The sequence below is a fragment of the Bufo gargarizans genome, chromosome 3 (genome assembly GCF_014858855.1).
Source record: "Bufo gargarizans isolate SCDJY-AF-19 chromosome 3, ASM1485885v1, whole genome shotgun sequence".
NCBI lineage: Eukaryota > Metazoa > Chordata > Amphibia > Anura > Bufonidae > Bufo > Bufo gargarizans.
This window is the reverse complement of record NC_058082.1, coordinates 553,402,681-553,427,610: the sequence shown is the minus strand read 5'-3', so window position 1 is coordinate 553,427,610 and position 24,930 is coordinate 553,402,681. Positions and strand designations below refer to the sequence as shown.

The 24,930-nt window shown below is 50.8% G+C and overlaps 1 protein-coding gene across 1 annotated transcript; it reads left to right on the top strand.

Annotated features, from left to right (window-relative positions):
• Positions 1 to 3: 3 nt before the first annotated feature.
• Positions 4 to 24,037, top strand: CCDC191 (coiled-coil domain containing 191). Its single transcript, XM_044284162.1, has 17 exons — positions 4 to 229; positions 1,645 to 1,683; positions 1,966 to 2,104; positions 2,415 to 2,555; positions 2,823 to 3,001; positions 3,408 to 3,631; positions 3,795 to 3,939; positions 8,611 to 8,801; positions 14,620 to 14,857; positions 18,245 to 18,675; positions 19,136 to 19,236; positions 20,647 to 20,729; positions 21,242 to 21,343; positions 21,422 to 21,565; positions 22,982 to 23,134; positions 23,354 to 23,508; positions 23,596 to 24,037. The coding sequence occupies exons 1-17, from the start codon at positions 137 to 139 to the stop codon at positions 23,747 to 23,749; spliced, it is 2,712 nt and encodes a 903-aa protein (XP_044140097.1). The 5' UTR covers positions 4 to 136; the 3' UTR covers positions 23,750 to 24,037.
• Positions 24,038 to 24,930: the final 893 nt, after the last annotated feature.

The following is a 24,930-nucleotide window of genomic DNA, read 5'->3' as shown; positions in this document are numbered from 1 at the left end:
GTGGGATTCGTAGTCCAGGTGTGTTTTCTTCTGTATCGGAGGGAAGAAAAAACGTCATCTGCAGAACTACAATTCCCGACATCGTCCGGTGTCTCCGTACCTCTGCCGGCAGGTGAGCCCGGTGCAGGCCAGGAGGATGCTGAAGGAAGCCGGGGAGGCCACGAAGGCCGGGAGCCACAAGCCTGAGCTGTACCGCTGGAGGAGGCAAACCTCCGGAGCCAAGGCTAAGGTTAGGCCCCCAACTAATGGCCCCTGCTGTCCCCATAATGGGGAATTAATGTGTTGTGTGATACAATGAGCTTAGATACATCTCACAGGAGAGGATTAGATACACAGCCCAGCAGACTGTATCACACAAGATAGGATTAGATACACAGCTCAGCAGCCAGTATCACACAGGATAGGATTAGATACACAGCTCCGCAGACAGTATCACACAGGAGAGGATTAGATACACAGCTCAGCAGACAGTATCACACAGGATAGGATTAGATACACAGCTCAGCAGACTGTATCACACAGGATAGGATTAGATACACAGCTCAGCAGACAGTATCACACAGGATAGGATTAGATACACAGCTCAGCAGACAGTATCACACAGGAGAGGATTAGATACACAGCTCAGCAGACAGTATCACACAGGATAGGATTAGATACACAGCTCAGCAGACAGTATCACCCAGGATAGGATTAGATACACAGCTCAGCAGACTGTATCACACAGGATAGGATTAGATACACAGCTCAGCAGGCAGTATCACACAGGATAGGATTAGATACACAGCTCAGCAGACAGTATCACACAGGATAGGATTAGATACGCAGCTCAGCAGACGGTATCACACAGGATAGGATTAGATACACAGCTCAGCAGACAGTATCACACAGGATAGGATTAGATACACAGCTCAGCAGACAATATCACACAGGATAGGATTAGATACACAGCTCAGCAGACAGTATCACACAGGATAGGATTAGATACACAGCTCAGCAGACAGTATCACACAGGATAGGATTAGATACACAGCTCAGCAGGGAGTATCACACAGGACAGGATTAGATACACAGCTCAGCAGACAGTGTCACACAGGATAGGATTAGATACACAGCTCAGCAGGGAGTATCACACAGGATAGGATTAGATACACAGCTCAGCAGGGAGTATCACACAGGATAGGATTAGATACACAGCTCAGCAGACAGTATCACACAGGATAGGATTAGATACACAGCTCAGCAGACAGTATCACACAGGATAGGATTAGATACACAGCTCAGCAGACAGTATCACACAGGAGAGGATTAGATACACAGCTCAGCAGACAGTATCACACAGGATAGGATTAGATACACAGCTCTGCAGACAGTATCACACAGGATAGGATTAGATACACAGCTCAGCAGACAGTATCACACAGGATAGGATTAGATACACAGCTCAGCAGACAGTATCACACAGGATAGGATTAGATACACAGCTCAGCAGACAGTATCACACAGGATAGGATTAGATACACAGCTCAGCAGACAGTATCACACAGGATAGGATTAGATACACGGCTCAGCAGACAGTATCACACAGGAGAGGATTAGATACAGTCACATGATTTTTCATCTGTCGCTTCTTTCTTTCCACAGTCGACTTTTGACTATGACAATGTGGAGCACTGGATTAAGGTATGGACCCTGGAGGCTCGGATACAGTGTTAGATACGTGTGTATGTGCCCTCACAGTCCAGCCGGAGTAGTGGATACAGATCCCTGGGGGTCACACCTGACTTCTCCTCCATCCACTGAATTCGGGGTTCTTGCCCTTTGTCAGTAAAGAGCAGGGTGCTGCCTTTATTTATGCCCCCTCAGGTCCCCGTGTGTCACATTTATTATTGCCCCCGAGGCAGATAGCGGGGCCTCTGAGCGGGATTTATTACATCTTTCACCCCTGATTATCGCCTCCTACAGAAGGTGGAGCAGGCCTCAGAATTTGCCGTGTCTGAAGTGTTTTCCTCCAAGAAACCCACCCGGCGCACAAAGAGACCCCCGGCACTGGAGCTGCAGTCCGCGGACCAGCTGCACGACCATGACGATGCCTATACTGAAGGTAACGTCCCTGAAGAGTCCGTAATATACCGGCATACAGGTTGCCTATTTTTGGAAACTGTCAACAAATTGCTGTTGATGGATCCTTTGGTTTTATTCTGTGTCTCTTTGCTGTATAACGTGGAGGAGCGGAGGACTCTCCGGGGGACGGGTTGGGCGCTCGGACTGTTTGGGGTCTTCACACAAGCCATGATTACAATGACTGTACATTGATAATCTCCGCCAACAGCAGCTTGTTGGAGGTTTCCATGCAGCTCCACATGGGGGATGATGGGGATGTAGTTTTGTCTCGTTAATGTATAACCCTTCAGCCCAGGATCTGCTGAGCGAGTGGTTGGGCAGTAAGCTGAAGCTGGAGATTGGCAGCGAGGACGAGAACGAGCCTGAAGTGGACCCCATCGAGCCAGCGAAACCTTCCCCTCCACAGTTTGTCAAGTACAGCAGGTTTGATGGTAGGTCTGTAGGATGAGGGCAGTGCTGGATAGTGGGAGACCACAGTGGGGTCTGAAATCACCCCTCAATAGCATCACCTGCAGCCGTCATAGTCCCTTTTTTGGCTAGCTGCTCACATTGAAGCAATGTGGTGTATTAAGGGACCGTAATGGGGTCTGACGTCGCCCCAGACTGATGTCTGCCATACATACAGCACTGCCTGTGGACATAGACCTCGATGGCTGGAAATCTTGTGCGGTTCACAATCCCCCCCGTGCGTCTTGCAGATCTCTACGATTATCTGGAGAAGGAGACCGAGACTTTGAACACTCAGGATTTCCTGCAGAAACTTCTACAGAAGGAAGTGATGGATTCCGGGATACTGGAAAATCTCAGGAGTGAGAGGAGTCCTAAAGTCCATAAACAGAGGGACCCAAGAGTCACCATGGAAGTGCGACACCAGCAGGTGGGGTAGAGAATGCACTGTAATAATGGGAGCCACAGAAAGATATTCCACATACTATGAAATATAGTGTAAGGTAATCTGAAGATGTCAAAGGTTACGGCCACTGCACTTTCCTTGCTCATACTTTACACTGCAGCTTTGCTTTATCAGGGCACAGGTATGATCAGTGACCCCAGTTGAGTGGCATTCTCTGTTGTAGTCGGAGGTTATCTAAAATCCTCCTCCTGTCTCATGAGAGGTTAAGGCTGCTGCTATGTCACTCATCCATGCTTTTTACTGCAGGTCTGCTCCTTTTAGGCGCAGCTATGGCTGCTGTTCTGTCTCTCTGCTATGCTTTACACTGCAGCTCTTCTGATGTGATTACAATGTGCTTCACCCTTAATGAGAAATCACGTGACTTCGGCAGGTAAAGGAGAACCGGTTGCGTCGGCAGAGGGAGGCGGAGAGGCGGAGGCAGGAGCTGACGCTGAAGAGGTCGGCTCTGACGGAGGCGCAGAGCCTGGTCCAGGAGGAGAACCGGCAGAAAGCGCTGAAGGCCAAGAAGGAAGAGGAGGCGATCCAGAGAGAGATGGTGAAACTGCGCAAAGACATGAGCGAGCGCAAGAGAGCGATGGAGGAGGCCAGGAGAGCGTAAGGACGGCCGCCATGATACAGCTTTCTCTGGATGCATCCAGTGTATACCATGTACCATACAGGGGCCTGGGAAAGCTGGGTGATGGCTCCTGTAGTTGTCATCTAGAAGAGGGCGAGGAGCGTTCTGTTATCCTTTATCCCTTTCTACTTCTCTTTCTAGAGAACTGAGGAGACAGGAGCCGGAGAAGAAGGAGGAGACCACGCAGAGGACACGAAGAGCGACCGAGGAGCCGGAGAGCGGGAGACTCCAGAAACAAGCCGAGATCCAGGAGCTCCTCCAGCAGATCTACGCGGAAAACCACCGGGTGAGGAAGTACAGTCTACTGCCCCCTGTTATCAGCTGCAGTGTAAAGTATTGCTCCCTGTTATCAGCCATTTCAGGGGAGAGGATGACTGTAGGACAGGAGAATACAGTCTATTGCCCCCTGTTATCAGCCATTTCAGGGGAGGGGATGACTGTAGGACAGGAGAATACAGTCTATTGCCTCCTGTTATCAGCCATTTCAGGGGAGAGGATGACTGTAGGACAGGAGAATACAGTCTACTGCCCCCTGTTATCAGCTGCAGTTTAAAGTATTGCCCCCTGTTATCAGCTGCAGTGTAAAGTATTGCCCTCTGTTATCAGCCATTTCAGGGGGGAGGATGACTGTAGGACAGGAGAATACAGTCTATTGCCCCCTGTTATCAGCCATTTCAGGGGAGAGGATGACTGTAGGACAGGAGAATACAGTCTATTGCTCCCTGTTATCAGCCATTTCAGAGGAGAGGATGACTGTAGGACAGGAGAATACAGACTATTGCCCCCTGTTATCAGCCATTTCAGGGGAGAGGATGACTGTAGGACAGGAGAATACAGTCTATTGCCCCCTGTTATCAGCCATTTCAGAGGAGAGGATGACTGTAGGACAGGAGAATACAGACTATTGCTCCCTGTTATCAGCCATTTCAGAGGAGAGGATGACTGTAGGACAGGAGAATACAGACTATTGCTCCCTGTTATCAGCCATTTCAGGGGAGAGGATGACTGTAGGACAGGAGAATACAGTCTATTGCCCCCTGTTATCAGCCATTTCAGAGGAGAGGATGACTGTAGGACAGGAGAATACAGACTATTGCTCCCTGTTATCAGCCATTTCAGGGGAGAGGATGACTGTAGGACAGGAGAATACAGTCTATTGCTCCCTGTTATCAGCCATTTCAGAGGAGAGGATGACTGTAGGACAGGAGAATACAGACTATTGCTCCCTGTTATCAGCCATTTCAGGGGAGAGGATGACTGTAGGACAGGAGAATACAGTCTATTGCCCCCTGTTATCAGCCATTTCAGGGGAGAGGATGACTGTAGGACAGGAGAATACAGTCTATTGCCCCCTGTTATCAGCCATTTCAGAGGAGAGGATGACTGTAGGACAGGAGAATACAGTCTATTGCTCCCTGTTATCAGCCATTTCAGGGGAGAGGATGACTGTAGGACAGGAGAATACAGTCTATTGCCCCTGTTATCAGCCATTTCAGGGGAGAGGATGACTGTAGGACAGGAGAATACAGTCTATTGCCTCCTGTTATCAGCCATTTCAGGGGAGAGGATGACTGTAGGACAGGAGAATACAGTCTATTGCCCCCTGTTATCAGCCATTTCAGGGGAGAGGATGACTGTAGGACAGGAGAATACAGTCTATTGCCCCCTGTTATCAGCCATTTCAGGGGAGAGGATGACTGTAGGACAGGAGAATACAGTCTATTGCCCCCTGTTATCAGCCATTTCAGGGGAGAGGATGACTGTAGGACAGGAGAATACAGTCTATTGCCCCTGTTATCAGCCATTTCAGGGGAGAGGATGACTGTAGGACAGGAGAATACAGTCTATTGCCCCCTGTTATCAGCCATTTCAGGGGAGAGGATGACTGTAGGACAGGAGAATACAGTCTATTGCCCCCTGTTATCAGCCATTTCAGGGGAGAGGATGACTGTAGGACAGGAGAATACAGTCTATTGCCCCCTGTTATCAGCCATTTCAGGGGAGAGGATGACTGTAGGACAGGAGAATACAGTCTATTGCCCCCTGTTATCAGCCATTTCAGGGGAGAGGATGACTGTAGGACAGGAGAATACAGTCTATTGCCTCCCTGTTATCAGCCATTTCAGGGGAGAGGATGACTGTAGGACAGGAGAATACAGTCTATTGCCCCTGTTATCAGCCATTTCAGGGGAGAGGATGACTGTAGGACAGGAGAATACAGTCTATTGCCCCTGTTATCAGCCATTTCAGGGGAGAGGATGACTGTAGGACAGGAGAATACAGTCTATTGCCCCTGTTATCAGCCATTTCAGGGGAGAGGATGACTGTAGGACAGGAGAATACAGTCTATTGCCCCTGTTATCAGCCATTTCAGGGGAGAGGATGACTGTAGGACAGGAGAATACAGTCTATTGCCCCCTGTTATCAGCCATTTCAGGGGAGAGGATGACTGTAGGACAGGAGAATACAGTCTATTGCCCCCTGTTATCAGCCATTTCAGGGGAGAGGATGACTGTAGGACAGGAGAATACAGTCTATTGCCCCCTGTTATCAGCCATTTCAGGGGAGAGGATGACTGTAGGACAGGAGAATACAGTCTATTGCCCCCTGTTATCAGCCATTTCAGGGGAGAGGATGACTGTAGGACAGGAGAATACAGTCTATTGCCCCCTGTTATCAGCCATTTCAGGGGAGAGGATGACTGTAGGACAGGAGAATACAGTCTATTGCCCCCTGTTATCAGCCATTTCAGGGGAGAGGATGACTGTAGGACAGGAGAATACAGTCTATTGCCCCCTGTTATCAGCCATTTCAGGGGGAGAGGATGACTGTAGGACAGGAGAATACAGTCTATTGCCCCCTGTTATCAGCCATTTCAGGGGAGAGGATGACTGTAGGACAGGAGAATACAGTCTATTGCCTCCTGTTATCAGCCATTTCAGGGGAGAGGATGACTGTAGGACAGGAGAATACAGTCTATTGCTCTCTGTTATCAGCCATTTCAGGGGAGAGGATGACTGTAGGACAGGAGAATACAGTCTATTGCCCCCTGTTATCAGCCATTTCAGGGGAGAGGATGACTGTAGGACAGGAGAATACAGTCTATTGCTCCCTGTTATCAGCCATTTCAGAGGAGAGGATGACTGTAGGACAGGAGAATACAGTCTATTGCCCCCTGTTATCAGCCATTTCAGGGGAGAGGATGACTGTAGGACAGGAGAATACAGTCTATTGCCCCCTGTTATCAGCCATTTCAGAGGAGAGGATGACTGTAGGGCAGGAGAATACAGTCTATTGCCCCCTGTTATCAGCCATTTCAGGGGAGAGGATGACTGTAGGACAGGAGAATACAGTCTATTGCTCCCTGTTATCAGCCATTTCAGGGGAGAGGATGACTGTAGGACAGGAGAATACAGTCTATTGCCCCCTGTTATCAGCCATTTCAGGGGAGAGGATGACAGTAGGACAGGAGAATACAGTCTATTGCCCCCTGTTATCAGCCATTTCAGGGGAGAGGATGACTGTAGGACAGGAGAATACAGTCTATTGCCCCCTGTTATCAGCCATTTCAGGGGAGAGGATGACTGTAGGACAGGAGAATACAGTCTATTGCCCCCTGTTATCAGCCATTTCAGGGGAGAGGATGACTGTAGGACAGGAGAATACAGTCTATTGCCTCCTGTTATCAGCCATTTCAGGGGAGAGGATGACTGTAGGACAGGAGAATACAGTCTATTGCCCCCTGTTATCAGCCATTTCAGGGGGGAGGATGACTGTAGGACAGGAGAATACAGTCTATTGCCCCCTGTTATCAGCCATTTCAGGGGAGAGGATGACTGTAGGACAGGAGAATACAGTCTATTGCCCCCTGTTATCAGCCATTTCAGGGGAGAGGATGACTGTAGGACAGGAGAATACAGTCTATTGCTCCCTGTTATCAGCCATTTCAGGGGAGAGGATGACTGTAGGACAGGAGAATACAGTCTATTGCTCCCTGTTATCAGCCATTTCAGGGGAGAGGATGACTGTAGGACAGGAGAATACAGTCTATTGCCCCCTGTTATCAGCCATTTCAGGGGAGAGGATGACTGTAGGACAGGAGAATACAGTCTATTGCCCCCTGTTATCAGCCATTTCAGGGGAGAGGATGACTGTAGGACAGGAGAATACAGTCTATTGCCCCCTGTTATCAGCCATGTCAGGGGAGAGGATGACTGTAGGACAGGAGAATACAGTCTATTGTCTCCTGTTATCAGCCATTTCAGGGGAGAGGATGACTGTAGGACAGGAGAATACAGTCTATTGCCCCCTGTTATCAGCCATTTCAGGGGAGAGGATGACTGTAGGACAGGAGAATACAGTCTATTGCCCCCTGTTATCAGCCATTTCAGGGGAGAGGATGACTGTAGGACAGGAGAATACAGTCTATTGCCCCTGTTATCAGCCATTTCAGGGGAGGGGATGACTGTAGGACAGGAGAATACAGTCTATTGCTCCCTGTTATCAGCCATTTCAGAGGAGAGGATGACTGTAGGACAGGAGAATACAGTCTATTGCCCCCTGTTATCAGCCATTTCAGAGGAGAGGATGACTGTAGGACAGGAGAATACAGTCTATTGCCCCCTGTTATCAGCCATTTCAGGGGAGAGGATGACTGTAGGACAGGAGAATACAGTCTATTGCTCCCTGTTATTAGCCATCACATCCTTTATTTCTCAGCTGGGACTGTTGAGGGTTTGCCCACAGAAAAGCTACAGATTATTGCACCGATCCTGGACACCCTGGTTCCCTCTAAACATGTCAGCAGGTTATAATGGACAATCGGGTCACTATGGAATCGCCTTTCTTCCTGATTATAGAGGATGTTGGGTCATTATAATGTGCGGGATCTTTATTGTGAAATGATGGGGTCTTTTACGGGCCTCCTGACACTAATCTGATGTCTGTGTCTTTTCAGTGCCTCCAGAAACACTTCACCACCTGGTACAAGCTGGTGCTGGAGCGCAGGCTGAGGATGGGCAAGGCCCGGGCCCTGGCTGACTGGAAGCTTCAACTAAAGACGTTCCGGGCCTGGAGGGACCACGCGTGGTTGGAGAAGATGGAGCGGGAGAGTCGGCAAATGGAGAACGAACTGAGGGATCAGAACAGGTACCGGGGATCACATTCACACCTCCTGTAATGACCTCTATGTCTGAACAGCGGCTTGTAAGCAGGAGATTTAAAGGGGTTGTCACTCCAGCAAATGGCATTTATTATGTAGAGGAAGTCAATACAAGGCGCTTCCTAATGTATTGTGATTCTCCATGTTGCTTCATTTTTCCATCACATTATACCCTGCTCCTTTCCATGGTTATGACCACCCTGCAATCCATCAGTGGTGGTCGTGCTTGCACATTACAGGAAAAATCACCACCCTATGTGCGCTCCCATGGTCCTGGCCACCAGAGAGGCCGGCGCTTTTTCCTAAAGTGTGCAGGCACGACCACCCCTGCTGGATTACAGGGTGGTCGTAACCATGGAAACGAGCAGTGTATAATGTGATGGGAAAATAAATCCAGCCAGCAAAGGAGACAATATGGAGAATCACAATACATTAGTAAGTGCCTTGTATTAGCTGCATCTATATGATAGATGCCACTTGCTGAAGTCAGAGAACCCCTTTAATGTTTCTCTATTTTTTTTTCTTTATTTTTTTGCAAAGAAATTCGCAATAATAAAGTGACGCATTCAGGACGGTCGGGGGTCCCAGATGCGGATCAAGTGTTCTCTTATCTTTATCTGAGAACCATTACTGCTTGGATGCTCCTTCATTCGGAAGCCATACTAGTCGTCCATGATTCCTTCCTGTTGGCGCTCACACGCGGCCCATTGTGTGTCTTTACTCATCCGTATCATTGGGGGACACAGGCTTGACCATGGGTATAGCTGTTGCCACTAGGAGGCGACACTAAGCACCAAGGTGTGAGCTCCTCCCGTCAGCTTTACCCTTCCTACAGGGACTAAGCTGAATCAGTTTTGGTGAAGCGTCCGCTGCGCAATACCCCCTCTCCTTGGGGGACTTCGTCCTGCTAATTGAGGCCCCGGCTTCTCTGCGGTCTACTCCCGCATCGGCCCCCTGGGGGTTCTTCTCTCCCGCCGTTTAGCCGGGGCTCTAGCAGCAACTCCGCTATCCTGCAAGGTGGGGGGGGGGGGGGGGTCCGGGGGATAGACCTCTTTAGCAGGGTCAGCAGAAGGATCAGGCCTGCGCTTCCCCCCGTTTTTGCTGGGGACCAACTCTTTTTGGGGGGCGGGACATGAAGTTCTCCCCGCTCCCCCTCCTTCATCTGTATCCTGGCGCGAGTCTTGGCGCCTTTTCTGCCTCCACCCACCTCCTGTTTCAAGTGGACCTCTGCGGGACTCTGGCTCAAGGCACCTCCGGACAAGCTGCATTGAGGGACACAGGCCGGGTAAGCTCTGTCTCCCCTTCCTACAGGGTTAAACCTACCCCCCTCATCCCCCTACCTGTCACTACAAGGGTACTCCTTATGTCCGAGCTCAGACCCCAGGCCCCACAGCAGGTGGTCACTTCTGTGCACTATTTTGCTTGTGCTTCTTGTCGCTCAAAATTTCCATCCGGTCAGTTAGATCCCCTCTGCTCTTCGTGCTCTGCTCCACCGCCAAGTGGCTCGGACCCTGACCCAGTCGCCCCCCCCCCCCCCCGTCCCCCCGTCCAGCCCATGGTAGAGCCGGAGTGGGCGCCTCCCTGTCAAGGATGTACAGGACGTCTCCCACACCAACAAAGCCATTGTGGAAATACTGGGGCGTTTGTCCACAAGGACGTCCTCTGACCAGTCCGACTCGGGGGATCCTGGGGGTCATTCCCATCGCGGCCTTCCCGCTAAACGGGCCGACCATCCTCCCCCTAAAGGGTGTCTGCGTCTCCCGTTTCCTCTGCCTCTCCGCCACCTCCCAGAGAGTCTCACTCAGACGTGTCCTCCTTGGAAGAGGCATGTTCTGAGGAGAGGTTTTCAGATGCAGATTTTGTCTCTTCTGAGGGTCAGTCTTCAAAACTGTCCTCCATGGTGGACAATCTCATTACAGCGGTTATAGAGACCTTTACAGGTTGAGGACCCCGCACCCTCATCGGCCGGCTCGAGTTTTTCCTTCAGGAGATCCCGTCGCTCGCCCAAATGTTTTCCCAACCACCATGATTTTGATTCCCCTTTCCAAGGAGAGGCATTTTCCTGATAGACGTTTTGCCTTACCAAAACGCTTAGACGTCCTTTATCCATTTCCGGAGGATTTGACTAAGTGGTCGTCCTCCCCTATAGTTGACCCGCCATTATCCCGCTTAGCAAAACATACCACTTTGCCGATGGCGGATGGGGCTTTTTTTCTCTGATATCAGGGGAAAAAAATTGGAATCTTTCACAAAATCATCCTTTGAAGCAGTGGGCACGGCCCTGCGACCGGTTTTTGCCTCTACATTTGTGAGCAAAGCTATGGGTGAGTGCGCAAACAATCTACGTCAGGGTTTCTTCTCGGGGGAACTTTCCGATATTGCCCTGCAGTTCTCCCATGCCAGTGCATATATTTGCGATGCCTCTCTGGACACGGCCAGGTTAATGGCCCGCTCGTCAGCCCTGTTGGTGGCTATTCGCTGTACCCTATGGCTCTCCTGCTGGGCGGCAGATAATGCTTCAAAGCGGACCCTGACGGCCCTCCCCTTTACCAGCAGCAGACTTTTTGGCAAACGCCTGGACGAGATCCTTTCTGACGCTACAGGTGGTAAGAGCACTCATTTACCACAGAACAGGGTTCGTTTCAACAATTCAAAAAAGCGTAAACCTCTTTTTCGCCCCTTTCAGAGTTTTTCCAGCCCCAAGCGGCCAACCGACAAGTCTGCCCCGGATCAGAAGCGCAAGCCTTCCTTCAAACCTCGCCTTTCCTGGCGTCCCCATCAACAGGGCTCCAAGTACTATAACCCCAAGACCTCCTCTGCATGACGTGCAGCTTCCGGCGCCCTCCGATTGGGTGGACGGCCGGCTTCATCTGTTTCGGCAAGTTTGGCTGGCTCACGTCTCAGATGCCTGGGTTGAGGGGGTCATCTCAGAGGGTTACAAGCTGGAATTCAGGTCCACCCCTCCATCCCGATTTTTTTATTTTTTTTCCACTCTTCTAGCCCGACCTCTCCCTCTCCCCCAAATTCCTTTTTTCAGGCTATTCACACACTTCTGCGGCAGGGAGTGATCATCCCGGAGACGTTCCGCACCTCAAAGCACTCAACCACTTCCTTCGGCTCCGCCGCTTCCGAATGGAGTCCCTGAGATCGGTCATTGCGTCCATGGAACTGGGGGAGTACCTGCCCTCGATAGACATCAAGGACGCTTATCTTCTTTTTCCCATCTGTATCAGTCACCAAAAGTTTCTTCGGTTCGCAGTGGGTTCCTTTCGCTACCAGTTTGTGGCGCTCCCGTTCGGCCTGGCCACAGCTCCCAGAGTCTTTATAAAGGTTCTGGAGACGGTCATGGCCCTGCTATATGCCAGGGGTAGATTGGCGATTCCATATTTGGACGATATCCTGATAAAGGGTCCGTCATTCCGGGCAAGGGCGGACAACCTGCACATAGTCCTGGACACCCGGGAATGTTTCTGATGGATCCTGAACCGGCAAAAGTCATGTCTTTATCCATCTCAGTGGCTAACCTTTCTGGGCATGTAACTCAACACCTTTCAGGCCAAGGTACTTTTGACCCCCGGAGAAGCTATCCACTCTCCGTCTTCAGATTCTCACCTTGTTGCGGCCCCGTCCTCTTTCAATTCGTAACTGCATGCGGGCTCTGGGTCACATGGTCTCCGCCTTCGCAGCGAGCCATTCTAACCAATTGGGACTGTTCTCCAGCCTCCTTGGATCGGCCCATACGTCTCCCTTCCCCAACCCGCCGGGCCCTCAGGTGGTGGTTGGTTTCCCCGATGCTGATGTCGGGCCGCTCTTTCCTTCCTCTCCGTTGGACGGTGCTGACAACGGATGCAAGCCTCCAGGGTTGGGGGAAAGTGTTGGGAAATCTATCCACACAAGGTGGGTGGTCACGCGAGGAGCGCTCCCTCTCAATCAACATTCTGGAATTGAGAGCGATTCTTCTCTCTCTGCTTCGTTGGACTGACCATCTCTGGGGACGTCCGGTTCGAATTCAGTCTGACAACTCCACGGCTGTGGCGTACCTCATTCACCAGGGCGGCACCCGGAGCCTGGTAGCCATGGCCGAAACAGCTCTGATTCTCAGTTGGGCGGAGAGCCATGTTTTGGCACTGTCGGCAGTTCACATCCCCGGCATCGACAACTGGATCGCTGACTTCCTCAGCCGGGAGCGTCCCGATCCCGGTGAATGGTCTCTTCATCCGCAAGTTTTTCTAGCCATCTGTGAGGATCCCATGGCCCTGGCGTACGACGCCCTAGTGATTCCGTGGAGTCGGTTCACATTTCCTTACGTGTTCCCTCCTCTTCCCCTCCTTCCGCGTCTCCTCTGGAAGATCAGGTCAGAAGGTCCGATCGTCATTCTCGTGGCCCGCCGAGGGTGGCACGCATCTCTAGTCACCCTCCTCGCCGACGAACCCTGGCGTCTTCCCCTTCGGGAGGTTCTCTTGTCGCAGGGACCGATCTTCCACCCGAATTTAGGATCTCTACATTTAATGGCATGGCTGTTGAATCTGCCGTACTAAGGGCTCGGGGTTTCTCCGAGGCTGTTGTCCAGACCATGATTTGTGCCAGAAAACTGCTGTCTTCCCGAATCTAACACCGGACCTGGAAGTCCTACTTTAGTTGGTGCGAGTGTCACCAGCTGTCTCCCATTCGTTTCTCGTTACCGCGACTCTTGTCTTTCCTGCAGTCGGGCGTGGACTTGGGGCTGGCTCTCAGCTCCCTCAAAGGGCAAGTTTTGGCTCTTTCCATTCTTTGTCAGTGGAACTTGGCTTCGCTTTCTGCGGTTCGGACCTTTCTGCAGGGGCTTGCGCACGCTGCGCCCCCTTTCCGTCCTCCGTTGAATCCTTGGGATCTTAATCTAGTGCTCAGCGCTCTCCAGTCTTCACCATTTGAGCCTTTGCAGCAGGTGTCGCTTCGCTTCCTGTCCTACAAGGTGGCTTTTTTGTGGCAATCAGTTCCAGTTGGAACTCGCTGCATTTTCCTGTCGGTCGCCCTTCCTGGTCCTCTATCTGGACAGAGTAGTCCTTCGCCCGGTCCAGTCCTTCCGAAGGTTGTGTCGGCATTCCATCTCAATGAAGAGATCATTCTACCTTCCTTTTGTCCTGCCCTGTCTCATCCTCGTGAGCAGTCGCTCCACACTCTGGATTTGGTACGAGACGTTCGTATCTATCTGTCCCAGACGTCATCTTTCCAGCGGACGGACTCCCTGTTTGTCATTCCAGAGGGGCTGAGACGAGGGCTGGCTGCGTCTAAAACTTCCATTTCCCGATGGATTTGTTTGGCCATTGTGGAAGCGTACCGCGTCAGCGACCGGGCCCCACCCTTCCAGGTTACTGATCATTCTGTTCGGGCAGTGGGGGCCTTTTGGGCAGTGCATCATGGGTGTACACACCTTTACGTCTCCTGACGCTTCTCTGGGGCGTAGAGTTTTGCAGACGGTGGTTCTCCGATTGGCCGGAGGGCTCTTGTTTATGCCCACTCTTGGGACTGCTCTGTAACATTCCATGGTCAAGCCTGTGCCCCCCAATGAGACGGATGAGAAAACTAGATTTTTGTACTTGCCACCCATCGTGTGTCTTTTTTTACATGGACCACACATGGTTGGAGCTCACGTTTTTTGTTGTGCGTCTTTTTACACGGACAGAGCTTGGGTGCGGTCAGTTTTTCCACAGACCCGTTCATTTGAATGATTGAGTCTTGAGTAAATAATGGACAAGAGTAGAGCGTGCTGCGATTTCCCTGTTCTGGCTGCTTTTCACCGTATATGTGACTACACGTTGTCTCCAGGAAACAACAGGCCGCAGCAGAGTGCTACAACAGACGCCTCCTACGACGCTTCCTGGTAGAGTGGCAGCTCTGGTGCCGAGGCGAGAAAGAGAAGAGAGTGCTGGAGGCCCAGAAAGAGGAAACTAAGAGGAAGATGGTGGCTCTCCTGGACGCAGCCTCATCTATCGGGGGCCACAAACAGACCAATGAAGATCAGAGGTTGGCGATTGTGAGCAGCCAAGAGACCAAAGAGTCTAAGGTAACTCCTCCTGTCACCATGATACCTGCAGTGTAATTGGGTTAGTTCACGTTAAGGTCTGTACTATATTCCCTATTGAAGCATATGGCTGACAGGAGTAGGGGGGTCTCTACTCAGGACCCTCTTTTATTAGCCTGAGTGGAGGACAGATAGCAGACATTCAATGTATGCTGTATAATGATTCTGCCACTCATCCCTGAAGAACACTACAGCCGTTCTCTCCCCTGAAATGGCTGATAACAGGGGGCAATAGACTGTATTCTCCTGTCCTACAGTCATCCTCTCCCCTGACATGGCTGATAACAGAGGGCAATAGACTGTATTCTCCTGTCCTACAGTCATCCTCTCCCCTGAAATGGCGGATAACAGGGGGTAATAGACTGTATTCTCCTGTCCTACAGTCATCCTCTCCTCTGAAATGGCTGATAACAGGAGGCAATAGACTGTATTCTCCTGTCCTACAGTCATCCTCTCCCCTGAAATGGCTGATAACAGGGGGCAATAGACTGTATTCTCCTGTCCTACAGTCATCCTCCCCCCTGAAATGGCTGATAACAGGGGACAATAGATTGTATTCTCCTGTCCTACAGTCATCCTCTCCTCTGAAATGGCTGATAACAGGGGGCAATAGATTGTATTCTCCTGTCCTACAGTCATCCTCTCCTCTGAAATGGCTGATAACAGGAGGCAATAGACTGTATTCTCCTGTCCTACAGTCATCCTCCCCCTGAAATGGCTGATAACAGGGGCAATAGACTGTATTCTCCTGTCCTACAGTCATCCTCTCCCCTGAAATGGCTGATAACAGGGAGCAATAGATTGTATTCTCCTGTCCTACAGTCATCCTCTCCCCTGAAATGGCTGATAACAGGGAGCAATAGACTGTATTCTCCTGTCCTACAGTCATCCTCTCCCCTGAAATGGCTGATAACAGGGGGCAATAGACTGTATTCTCCTGTCCTACAGTCATCCTCTCCCCTGAAATGGCTGATAACAGGGAGCAATAGACTGTATTCTCCTGTCCTACAGTCATCCTCTCCCCTGAAATGGCTGATAACAGGGGGCAATAGACTGTATTCTCCTGTGCTACAGTCATCCTCTCCCCTGAAATGGCTGATAACAGGGGGCAATAGACTGTATTCTCCTGTCCTACAGTCATCCTCTCCCCTGAAATGGCTGATAACAGGGGGCAATAGACTGTATTCTCCTGTCCTACAGTCATCCTCTCCTCTGAAATGGCTGATAACAGGGGGCAATAGACTGTATTCTCCTGTCCTACAGTCATCCTCTCCTCTGAAATGGCTGATAACAGGAGCAATAGACTGTATTCTCCTGTCCTACAGTCATCCTCTCTCCTGAAATGGCTGATAACAGGGAGCAATAGATTGTATTCTCCTGTCCTACAGTCATCCTCTCCTCTGAAATGGCTGATAACAGGGGGCAATAGACTGTATTCTCCTGTCCTACAGTCATCCTCTCCCCTGAAATGGCTGATAACAGGGAGCAATAGACTGTATTCTCCTGTCCTACAGTCATCCTCTCCCCTGAAATGGCTGATAACAGGGAGCAATAGACTGTATTCTCCTGTCCTACAGTCATCCTCTCCCCTGAAATGGGTGATAACAGGGGGCAATAGACTGTATTCTCCTGTCCTACAGTCATCCTCTCCCCTGAAATGGCTGATAACAGGGAGCAATAGACTGTATTCTCCTGTCCTACAGTCATCCTCTCCCCTGAAATGGCTGATAACAGGGAGCAATAGACTGTATTCTCCTGTCCTACAGACATCCTCTCCCCTGAAATGGCTGATAACAGGGGGCAATAGACTGTATTCTCCTGTCCTACAGTCATCCTCTCCCCTGAAATGGCTGATAACAGGAGGCAATAGACTGTATTCTCCTGTCCTACAGTCATCCTCTCCCCTGAAATGGCTGATAACAGGGAGCAATAGACTGTATTCTCCTGTTCTACAGTCATCCTCTCCCCTGAAATGGCTGATAACAGGGAGCAATAGACTGTATTCTCCTGTCCTACAGTCATCCTCCCCCCTGAAATGGCTGATAACAGGGGGCAATAGACTGTATTCTCCTGTCCTACAGTCATCCTCTCCCCTGAAATGGCTGATAACAGGGAGCAATAGACTGTATTCTCCTGTCCTACAGTCATCCTCTCCCCTGAAATGGCTGATAACAGGGGGCAATAGACTGTATTCTCCTGTCCTACAGTCATCCTCTCCCCTGAAATGGCTGATAACAGGAGGCAATAGACTGTATTCTCCTGTCCTACAGTCATCCTCTCCCCTGAAATGGCTGATAACAGGGAGCAATAGACTTGTATTCTCCTGTCCTACAGTCATCCTCTCCCCTGAAATGGCTGATAACAGGGGCAATAGACTGTATTCTCCTGTCCTACAGTCATCCTCTCCCCTGAAATGGCTGATAACAGGGAGCAATAGACTGTATTCTCCTGTCCTACAGTCATCCTCTCCCCTGAAATGGCTGATAACAGGGGGCAATAGACTGTATTCTCCTGTCCTACAGTCATCCTCTCCCCTGAAATGGCTGATAACAGGGGGCAATAGACTGTATTCTCCTGTCCTACAGTCATCCTCCCCCTGAAATGGCTGATAACAGGGAGCAATAGACTGTATTCTCCTGTCCTACAGTCATCCTCTCCCCTGAAATGGCTGATAACAGGGGGCAATAGACTGTATTCTCCTGTCCTACAGTCATCCTCTCCCCTGAAATGGCTGATAACAGGGGGCAATATACTGTATTCTCCTGTCCTACAGTCATCCTCTCCCCTGAAATGGCTGATAACAGGGAGCAATAGACTGTATTCTCCTGTCCTACAGTCATCCTCTCCCCTGAAATGGCTGATAACAGGGGGCAATAGACTGTATTCTCCTGTCCTACAGTCATCCTCTCCCCTGAAATGGCTGATAACAGGGGGCAATAGACTGTATTCTCCTGTCCTACAGTCATCCTCTCCCCTGAAATGGCTGATAACAGGGGGCAATAGACTGTATTCTCCTGTCCTACAGTCATCCTCTCCCCTGAAATGGCTGATAACAAGGGCAATAGACTGTGTTCTCCTGTCCTACAGTCATCCTCTCCCCTGAAATGGCTGATAACAGGGGGCAATAGATTGTATTCTCCTGTCCTACAGTCATCCTCTCCCCTGAAATGGCTGATAACAGGGGGCAATAGACTGTATTCTCCTGTCCTACAGTCATCCTCTCCCCTGAAATGGCTGAAATTCCGCCTCTTTCCTGTAGGTGGCACTGCTCACATTTCATGTGACACTATCAAGGGTCCCTCTGAGTAGTTTTTGCCTCAGAGCTGGAATCCTGCGCTGTCACCTCATCTGTCTCCTGATGGTTTACAGGTGGAAGAGAGCGGCAGCCCAAAGACTGAAGCTCCAGTCACACCACACAGGAAAAAGGCCGACGGTCCCAGGTATGCCTGGCAGGTGACACCCCAGCATGCATCCCTCACCCGCGAAGAGCTGGAGAGGCACCGACTGCAGACTCGCAGTGCCCCCCAGGGGTCCAGTCATCATAAGAAGATCCCACCTTATGGGGAAAATTTTGAGAACCGCCAAGTTTTCCAGCAAAAGCTGATCGAGGAGCAGAAGCGGCAGCTGCAGGAGCAGAAAGAGATGATCCTCGGTCTGATGGAGAATCAGAGACTCATGATCGCCAAGCAGGAAGCCAAAAACGCCAGCGCTGTGACCGCAGAACTGTCCCGCCGGGTCACCCACAGAACGGGCAATGACCCCTCGACCCAGGCCTCGCCCACACACGAGACCCCTCACAGGTACAAACCCTAACGTCAAACCGTATTTCTGCCTTTATTATAGTTACATCTGGTCCTGGGAAAGCTGAGTGACAACCAGTAGGACTGCCATTCCTGCTGCCAGTGGGGTTGTCGCCTGTAGCATTAGTAGACAGTGGGGGTTATTTGTCAATGAGCCCCATTACACCGGTCTTCAATTCCCCCTTAGCTGCCAAAGGTCATGGACGTCTGCAGTGACACCAGCATTTACACCGGTTTTCAGAAGTAAATGTTAGTTTTCTGGGGCTGATTGCCTCGGCCCTGTCGGCGTAAAAATACCTAGTGCGACAAAATATTGGGGCTTGTGACTTTGTTAACGCCAGACTAGTGTTAGTGAATGACCCCAATGTACCATTCCGGACTCTGGGGGAGCCGGGTGGGACGCCCTCCTGAAACGCTACTGAGGAGTCAACCCAAATTATGGATTCTTTTGTCTTCATAGATTGCCGCCATCATCTACACAATCGGAACTGCCCAGCACAAGCCCCGCCCACAGCGCTGTGTCCGCGTCTAGAAGGACTACCCCTCATCCTGCAGTTACAGGTAGGAATCAGGAGAGGGACCTGACAGGAGCAAAGTATTGGTGAACAAGCATGGTGCAGAGGGGACGGAGGACAGCGCAGGGTCACTGCTGATGGAGGGAGGGCGTGCAGCGTCACAGCTGATGGAGGGAGGGCGTGCAACGTCACTGCTGATGGAGGGAGGGCGTGCAGCGTCACAGCTGATGGAGGGAGGGCGTGCAACGTCACAGCTGATGGAGGGAGGGCGTGCAGCGTCACAGCTGATGGAGGGAGGGCGTGCAGCGTCACAGCTGATGGAGGGAGGACAGCGCAGGGTCACTGCTGATGGAGGGAGGGAGTGCAACGTCACTGCTGATGGAGGGAGGGCGTGCAGCGTCACAGCTGATGGAGGGAGGGGGTGCAGGGTCACTGCTGATGGAGGGAGGGCGTGCAGCGTCACAGCTGATGGAGGGAGGACGTGCAGCGTCACTGCTGATGGAGGGAGGACGTGCAGCGTCACAGCTGATGGAGGGAGGGCGTGCAGCGTCACAGCTGATGGAGGGAGGGGGTGCAGGGTCACAGCTGATGGAGGGAGGGGGTGCAGGGTCACAGCTGATGGAGGGAGGGCGTGCAGCGTCACAGCTGATGGAGGGAGGACAGCGCAGGGTCACTGCTGATGGAGGGAGGACAGCGCAGGGTCACTGCTGATGGAGGGAGGGCGTGCAGCGTCACAGCTGATGGAGGGAGGACGTGCAGCGTCACTGCTGATGGAGGGAGGACGTGCAGCGTCACAGCTGATGGAGGGAGGGCGTGCAGCGTCACAGCTGATGGAGGGAGGGGGTGCAGGGTCACAGCTGATGGAGGGAGGGGGTGCAGGGTCACAGCTGATGGAGGGAGGGCGTGCAGCGTCACAGCTGATGGAGGGAGGACAGCGCAGGGTCACTGCTGATGGAGGGAGGACAGCGCAGGGTCACTGCTGATGGAGGGAGGGCATGCAGCGTCACAGCTGATGGAGGGAGGGGGTGCAGGGTCACAGCTGATGGAGGGAGGATGCGCAGCGTCACAGCTGATGGAGGGAGGACAGCGCAGGGTCACTGCTGATGGAGGGAGGACAGCGCAGGGTCACTGCTGATGGAGGGAGGACAGCGCAGGGTCACTGCTGATGGAGGGAGGACAGCGCAGGGTCACTGCTGATGGAGGGAGGACGCGCAGCGTCACTGCTGATGGAGGGAGGACGTGCAACGTCACTACTGATGGAGGGAGGACGCGCAGCGTCACAGCTGATGGAGGGAGGACGCGCAGCGTCACAGCTGATGGAGGGAGGACGTGCAGTGTCACAATTGGATAGTAGGGACATGCAGTCTTACAGTTGATGTGCAGTGTTGCATGATGCCATATGCTGCATTTTTGTGATTATCACTTTTTAATTCATTTTGTTCCTTTCTTGGTGCAGCCATGGAGGAGAGAGCAGCGCAGCGTGCAGAAAGGAGGCGACTACTGGAGGAGATGAGGAGGAGGCGTGAGGAGGAGAAGCTGGTGAGGACACACTGAACGGCCACTGCTGGGGCTCCCGTGATTGGACCGTCACCGGGCCCATTACTGTACAAGGGAAACGCAAAAGAGCACAAAGATCAGTGAAAACACGTCGCCCGCTCCGATGAATGAAGATTCCTGCTGCACCATGCTGATGGAGGACAAGCAGCAGGAATCGACAGAGGAGCAATGGTGTGGGGAATGCTTTCCTGGCCCACCCCGGGTCCTCTGTGGATACAGGGGACCTATGCATCATGGCCGACCACTTCTATCCTTCTATGGCAGCAGGACATGCCCCATGCCATAACGCCACCATCTCATTCTAGAGCATCTCTATTTCAAGGAAGAACTGGATGTTCATACAATGTCCTGTCCACGTGGGCCAGTATTTCTAGTGAAGTCTATGTCACGAGCAGTGGCTGAAGGCCCACAGTCTGATGTGGGTCTCTAAACGTGGCCACTCCGTGCGAATCTGTGAGCTATTTGGTGACTTTATATGTCTTCACCATCTACAGGCCCAGCTGCGGGCGGCAGAGGAACAGAGGCTACAGATGGAGATGGCAGAGAAGGAGGCGCAGCTGGAGAGGAAGAGGGAGGAGAAGAGGCTGCAGAGACAGGTAATGGCGCCAGGCTTCTGGAACCCGCCGGCACATTGTCACACTGCTGGTACTGATCCAACTCTCCTCATTCCACAGAAAGAAGAGGAGAAGCAAAGGAGGCTGCAGAGCGAGCGAGAGCTCCTGGAGAAAGCGAGGCTGCATGATGACAGGAGGCTGCTGAGGTCCTGTGGTCTGGAGCCCTGGAAGAGGCTGCTGGAGCAGTGCCGGAGTAATGTGGAGGTAACGGCAGCAAAGGGGTCAGGAATGAAAGAGGAGACTGACACAATGTAACAAACCTACTGCATTCCAGATTTACAGAACACAAACAGCTGTAATGACGACTGTATTCTGAATAGGGCACAGCAGAGAGCAGCCGCAGGGTTATAGTCCACTGCTGCCCTTCCCTGGTACCTGAATAGTGAGTGCAGCTCTGGAGTATAATACAGGATGTAACTCAGGATCAGTACAGGATAAGTAATGTATGTACACAGTGACTGCACCAGCAGAATAGTGAGTGCAGCTCTGGGGTATAATACAGGATAAGTAATGTATGTACACAGTGACTGCACCAGCAGAATAGTGAGTGCAGCTCTGGAGTATAATACAGGAGGTAACTCAGGATCAGTACAGGATAAGTAATGTATGTACACAGTGACTGCACCAGCAGAATAGTGAGTGCAGCTCTGGAGTATAATACAGGATGTAACTCAGGATCAGTACAGGATAAGTAATGTATGTACACAGTGACTGCACCAGCAGAATAGTGAGTGCAGCTCTGGAGTATAATACAGGATGTAACTCAGGATCAGTACAGGATAAGTAATGTATGTACACAGTGACTGCACCAGCAAAATAGTGAGTGCAGCTCTGGAGTATAATACAGGATGTAACTCAGGATCAGTACAGGATAAGTAATGTATGTACACAGTGACTGCACCAGCAGAATAGTGAGTGCAGCTCTGGAGTATAATACAGGATGTAACTCAGGATCAGTACAGGATAAGTAATGTATGTACACAGTGACTGCACCAGCAGAATAGTGAGTGCAGCTCTGGAGTATAATACAGGATGTAACTCAGGATCAGTACAGGATAAGTAATGTATGTACACGGTGACTGCACCGGCAGAATAGTGAGTGCAGCTCTGGAGTATAATACAGGATGTAACTCGGGATCAGTACAGGATAAGTAATGTATGTACACAGTGACTTCACCAGCAGAATAGTGAGTGCAGCTCTGGGGTATAATACAGGATGTAACTCAGGATCAGTACAGGATAAGTAATGTATGTACACAGTGACTGCACCAGCAGAATAGTGAGTGCAGCTCTGGAGTATAATACAGGATGTAACTCAGGATCAGTACAGGATAAGTAATGTATGTACACAGTGACTGCACCAGCAGAATAGTGAGTGCAGCTCTGGGGTATAATACAGGATGTAACTCAGGATCAGTACAGGATAAGTAATGTATGTACACAGTGACTGCACCAGCAGAATAGTGAGTGCAGCTCTGGAGTAGAATCAGCACAGGTAATTCTATGTAGATGAAATCTAAAATATGTTCTTATCATTTATGAAGTTCCGCTCTGACAGTCTCATACATTTTTCTATTATAATAATCTGTTATGTCTCCATTTTATCTTCCTCCTCTGTAGCGGGCAGAGTCTCATTACGGTCATGTCCTCCTGAGACGCGGCCTCCTTTGCTGGTCACAAACAGCAAGGGAGATTGTGACGGAGAAGATCCAGCGGGCAGACCAGCTGTGCACCACTTTACTGTTAAGGAGAACCTTCCAGCACTGGCTCAAGGTGAGGAGAACTTGGTGGTATAATAATCTTCAGGCTGCCCCTGTACTTCCCATGGTAAGGGGTCCGCCTCGGGCTATATGGAGGTAGATATAGGAAGCTGGAGACCCCTCTTCTATTAGAGAGCTACTGCAAAGTGCAGCTTCCCCTCCGGAAGACCATGACCATAAAGCATGCCCCATGGTCATCATGTAATGCAGGCCTCACTCATCTGTGTTTCAGTACAAGGACTACCTGTCCATCCAGGAGGAGAGGGCAGTGCGGCGCCACAGGGCGAATCTACAGAGAAGGACATTTATAGCCTGGCTGGACGTGGCGCAGGAGGAGAAGATAGCCATGTGGGAAAAGCAGAGGATGGCAGCGGAGCACAACCAGAGGTGGGTGGAGAAGGGCTTAAAGGGCTGGTCCAAAATCTGCAGGTCAGGAGAATACACAATCTTCATTACTGCGCCCATTGTCTCCAGGAGGATCCTGCTGAGCGCGCTCCGAACATGGAGACGGTTCCCAAAGGTGCTGAAGGAGCTGAGATTACAGGAGGAGCGAAGAGCGGCGCTGAGAAAGAGAGTGGCCGAACTCCTCCCCGACTTCAAGATCAGTTCAGACAACAGAGAACTGTAAGTGGAGGATGAACCGCGCAGCTGCAGGACGAAGACCATAACCCTCATCATCTGCAGCAGGAGCTCTGCATCACACCCAAAACACAGGAAGCCTTTAATTACAAGAGCTGCTTGTCATTTTTTTTTCTAGAAAATATAACATTTATTTATGTAGAAATTATTTTCACATAATCTGTGATTATTCTTGGCTGGAACAAGCAACCCATGACTAATACGGTATGTGTACATACATTACTCATCCTGTATTATACTCCAGAGCTGCACTCACTATTCTGCTGGTGCAGTCACTGTGTACACACATTACTCATCCTGTATTATACTCCAGAGCTGCACTCACTATTCTGCTAGTGCAGTCACTGTGTACATACATTACTTATCCTGTACTGATCCTGAGTTACATCCTGTATTATACTCCAGAGCTGCACTCACTATTCTGCTGGTGCAGTCACCGTGTACATACATTACTTATCCTGTACTGATCCTGAGTTACATCCTGTATTATACTCCAGACCTGCAGTCACCGTGTACATACATTACTTATCCTGTACTGATCCTGAGTTACATCCTGTATTATACTCCAGAGCTGCACTCACTATTCTGCTGGTGCAGTCACCGTGTACATACATTACTTATCCTGTACTGATCCTGAGTTACATCCTGTATTTTACTCCAGAGCTGCACTCACTATTCTGCTGGTGGAGTGACTATGTACGTACATTACTTATCCTGTACTGATCCTGAGTTACATCCTGTATTATACCCCAGAGCGGCACTCACTATTCTGCTGGTACAGTCACTGTGTACATACATTACTTATCCTGTATTATACTCCAGAGCTGCACTCACTATTCTGCCTGTGAAGTCACTGTGTACATACATTACTTATCCTGTACTGATCCTGAGTTACATCCTGTATTATACTCCAGAGCTGCACTCACTATTCTGCTGGGGCAGTCACTGTGTACATACATTACTTATCCTGTACTGATCCTGAGTTACATCCTGTATTATACTCCAGAGCTGCACTCACTATTCTGCTGGTGCAGTCACCGTGTACATACATTACTTATCCTGTATTATACTCCAGAGCTGCACTCACTATTCTGCTGGTGCAGTCACTGTGTACATACATTAGGCTACTTTCACACTAGCGTTAATATTCTCCGGTATTGAGATCCGTTT

Coding starts and splice junctions, on each gene's coding strand:
- CCDC191 (XM_044284162.1), top strand. CDS start 137: ATGCTGAAGGAAGCCGGGGAGGCCACGAAGGCCGGGAGCCACAAGCCT. Junction 14,858..18,244: donor AAGAGACCAAAGAGTCTAAG/GTAACTCCTCCT, acceptor GATGGTTTACAG/GTGGAAGAGAGCGGCAGCCC. Junction 21,344..21,421: donor AGAAGAGGCTGCAGAGACAG/GTAATGGCGCCA, acceptor CTCATTCCACAG/AAAGAAGAGGAGAAGCAAAG.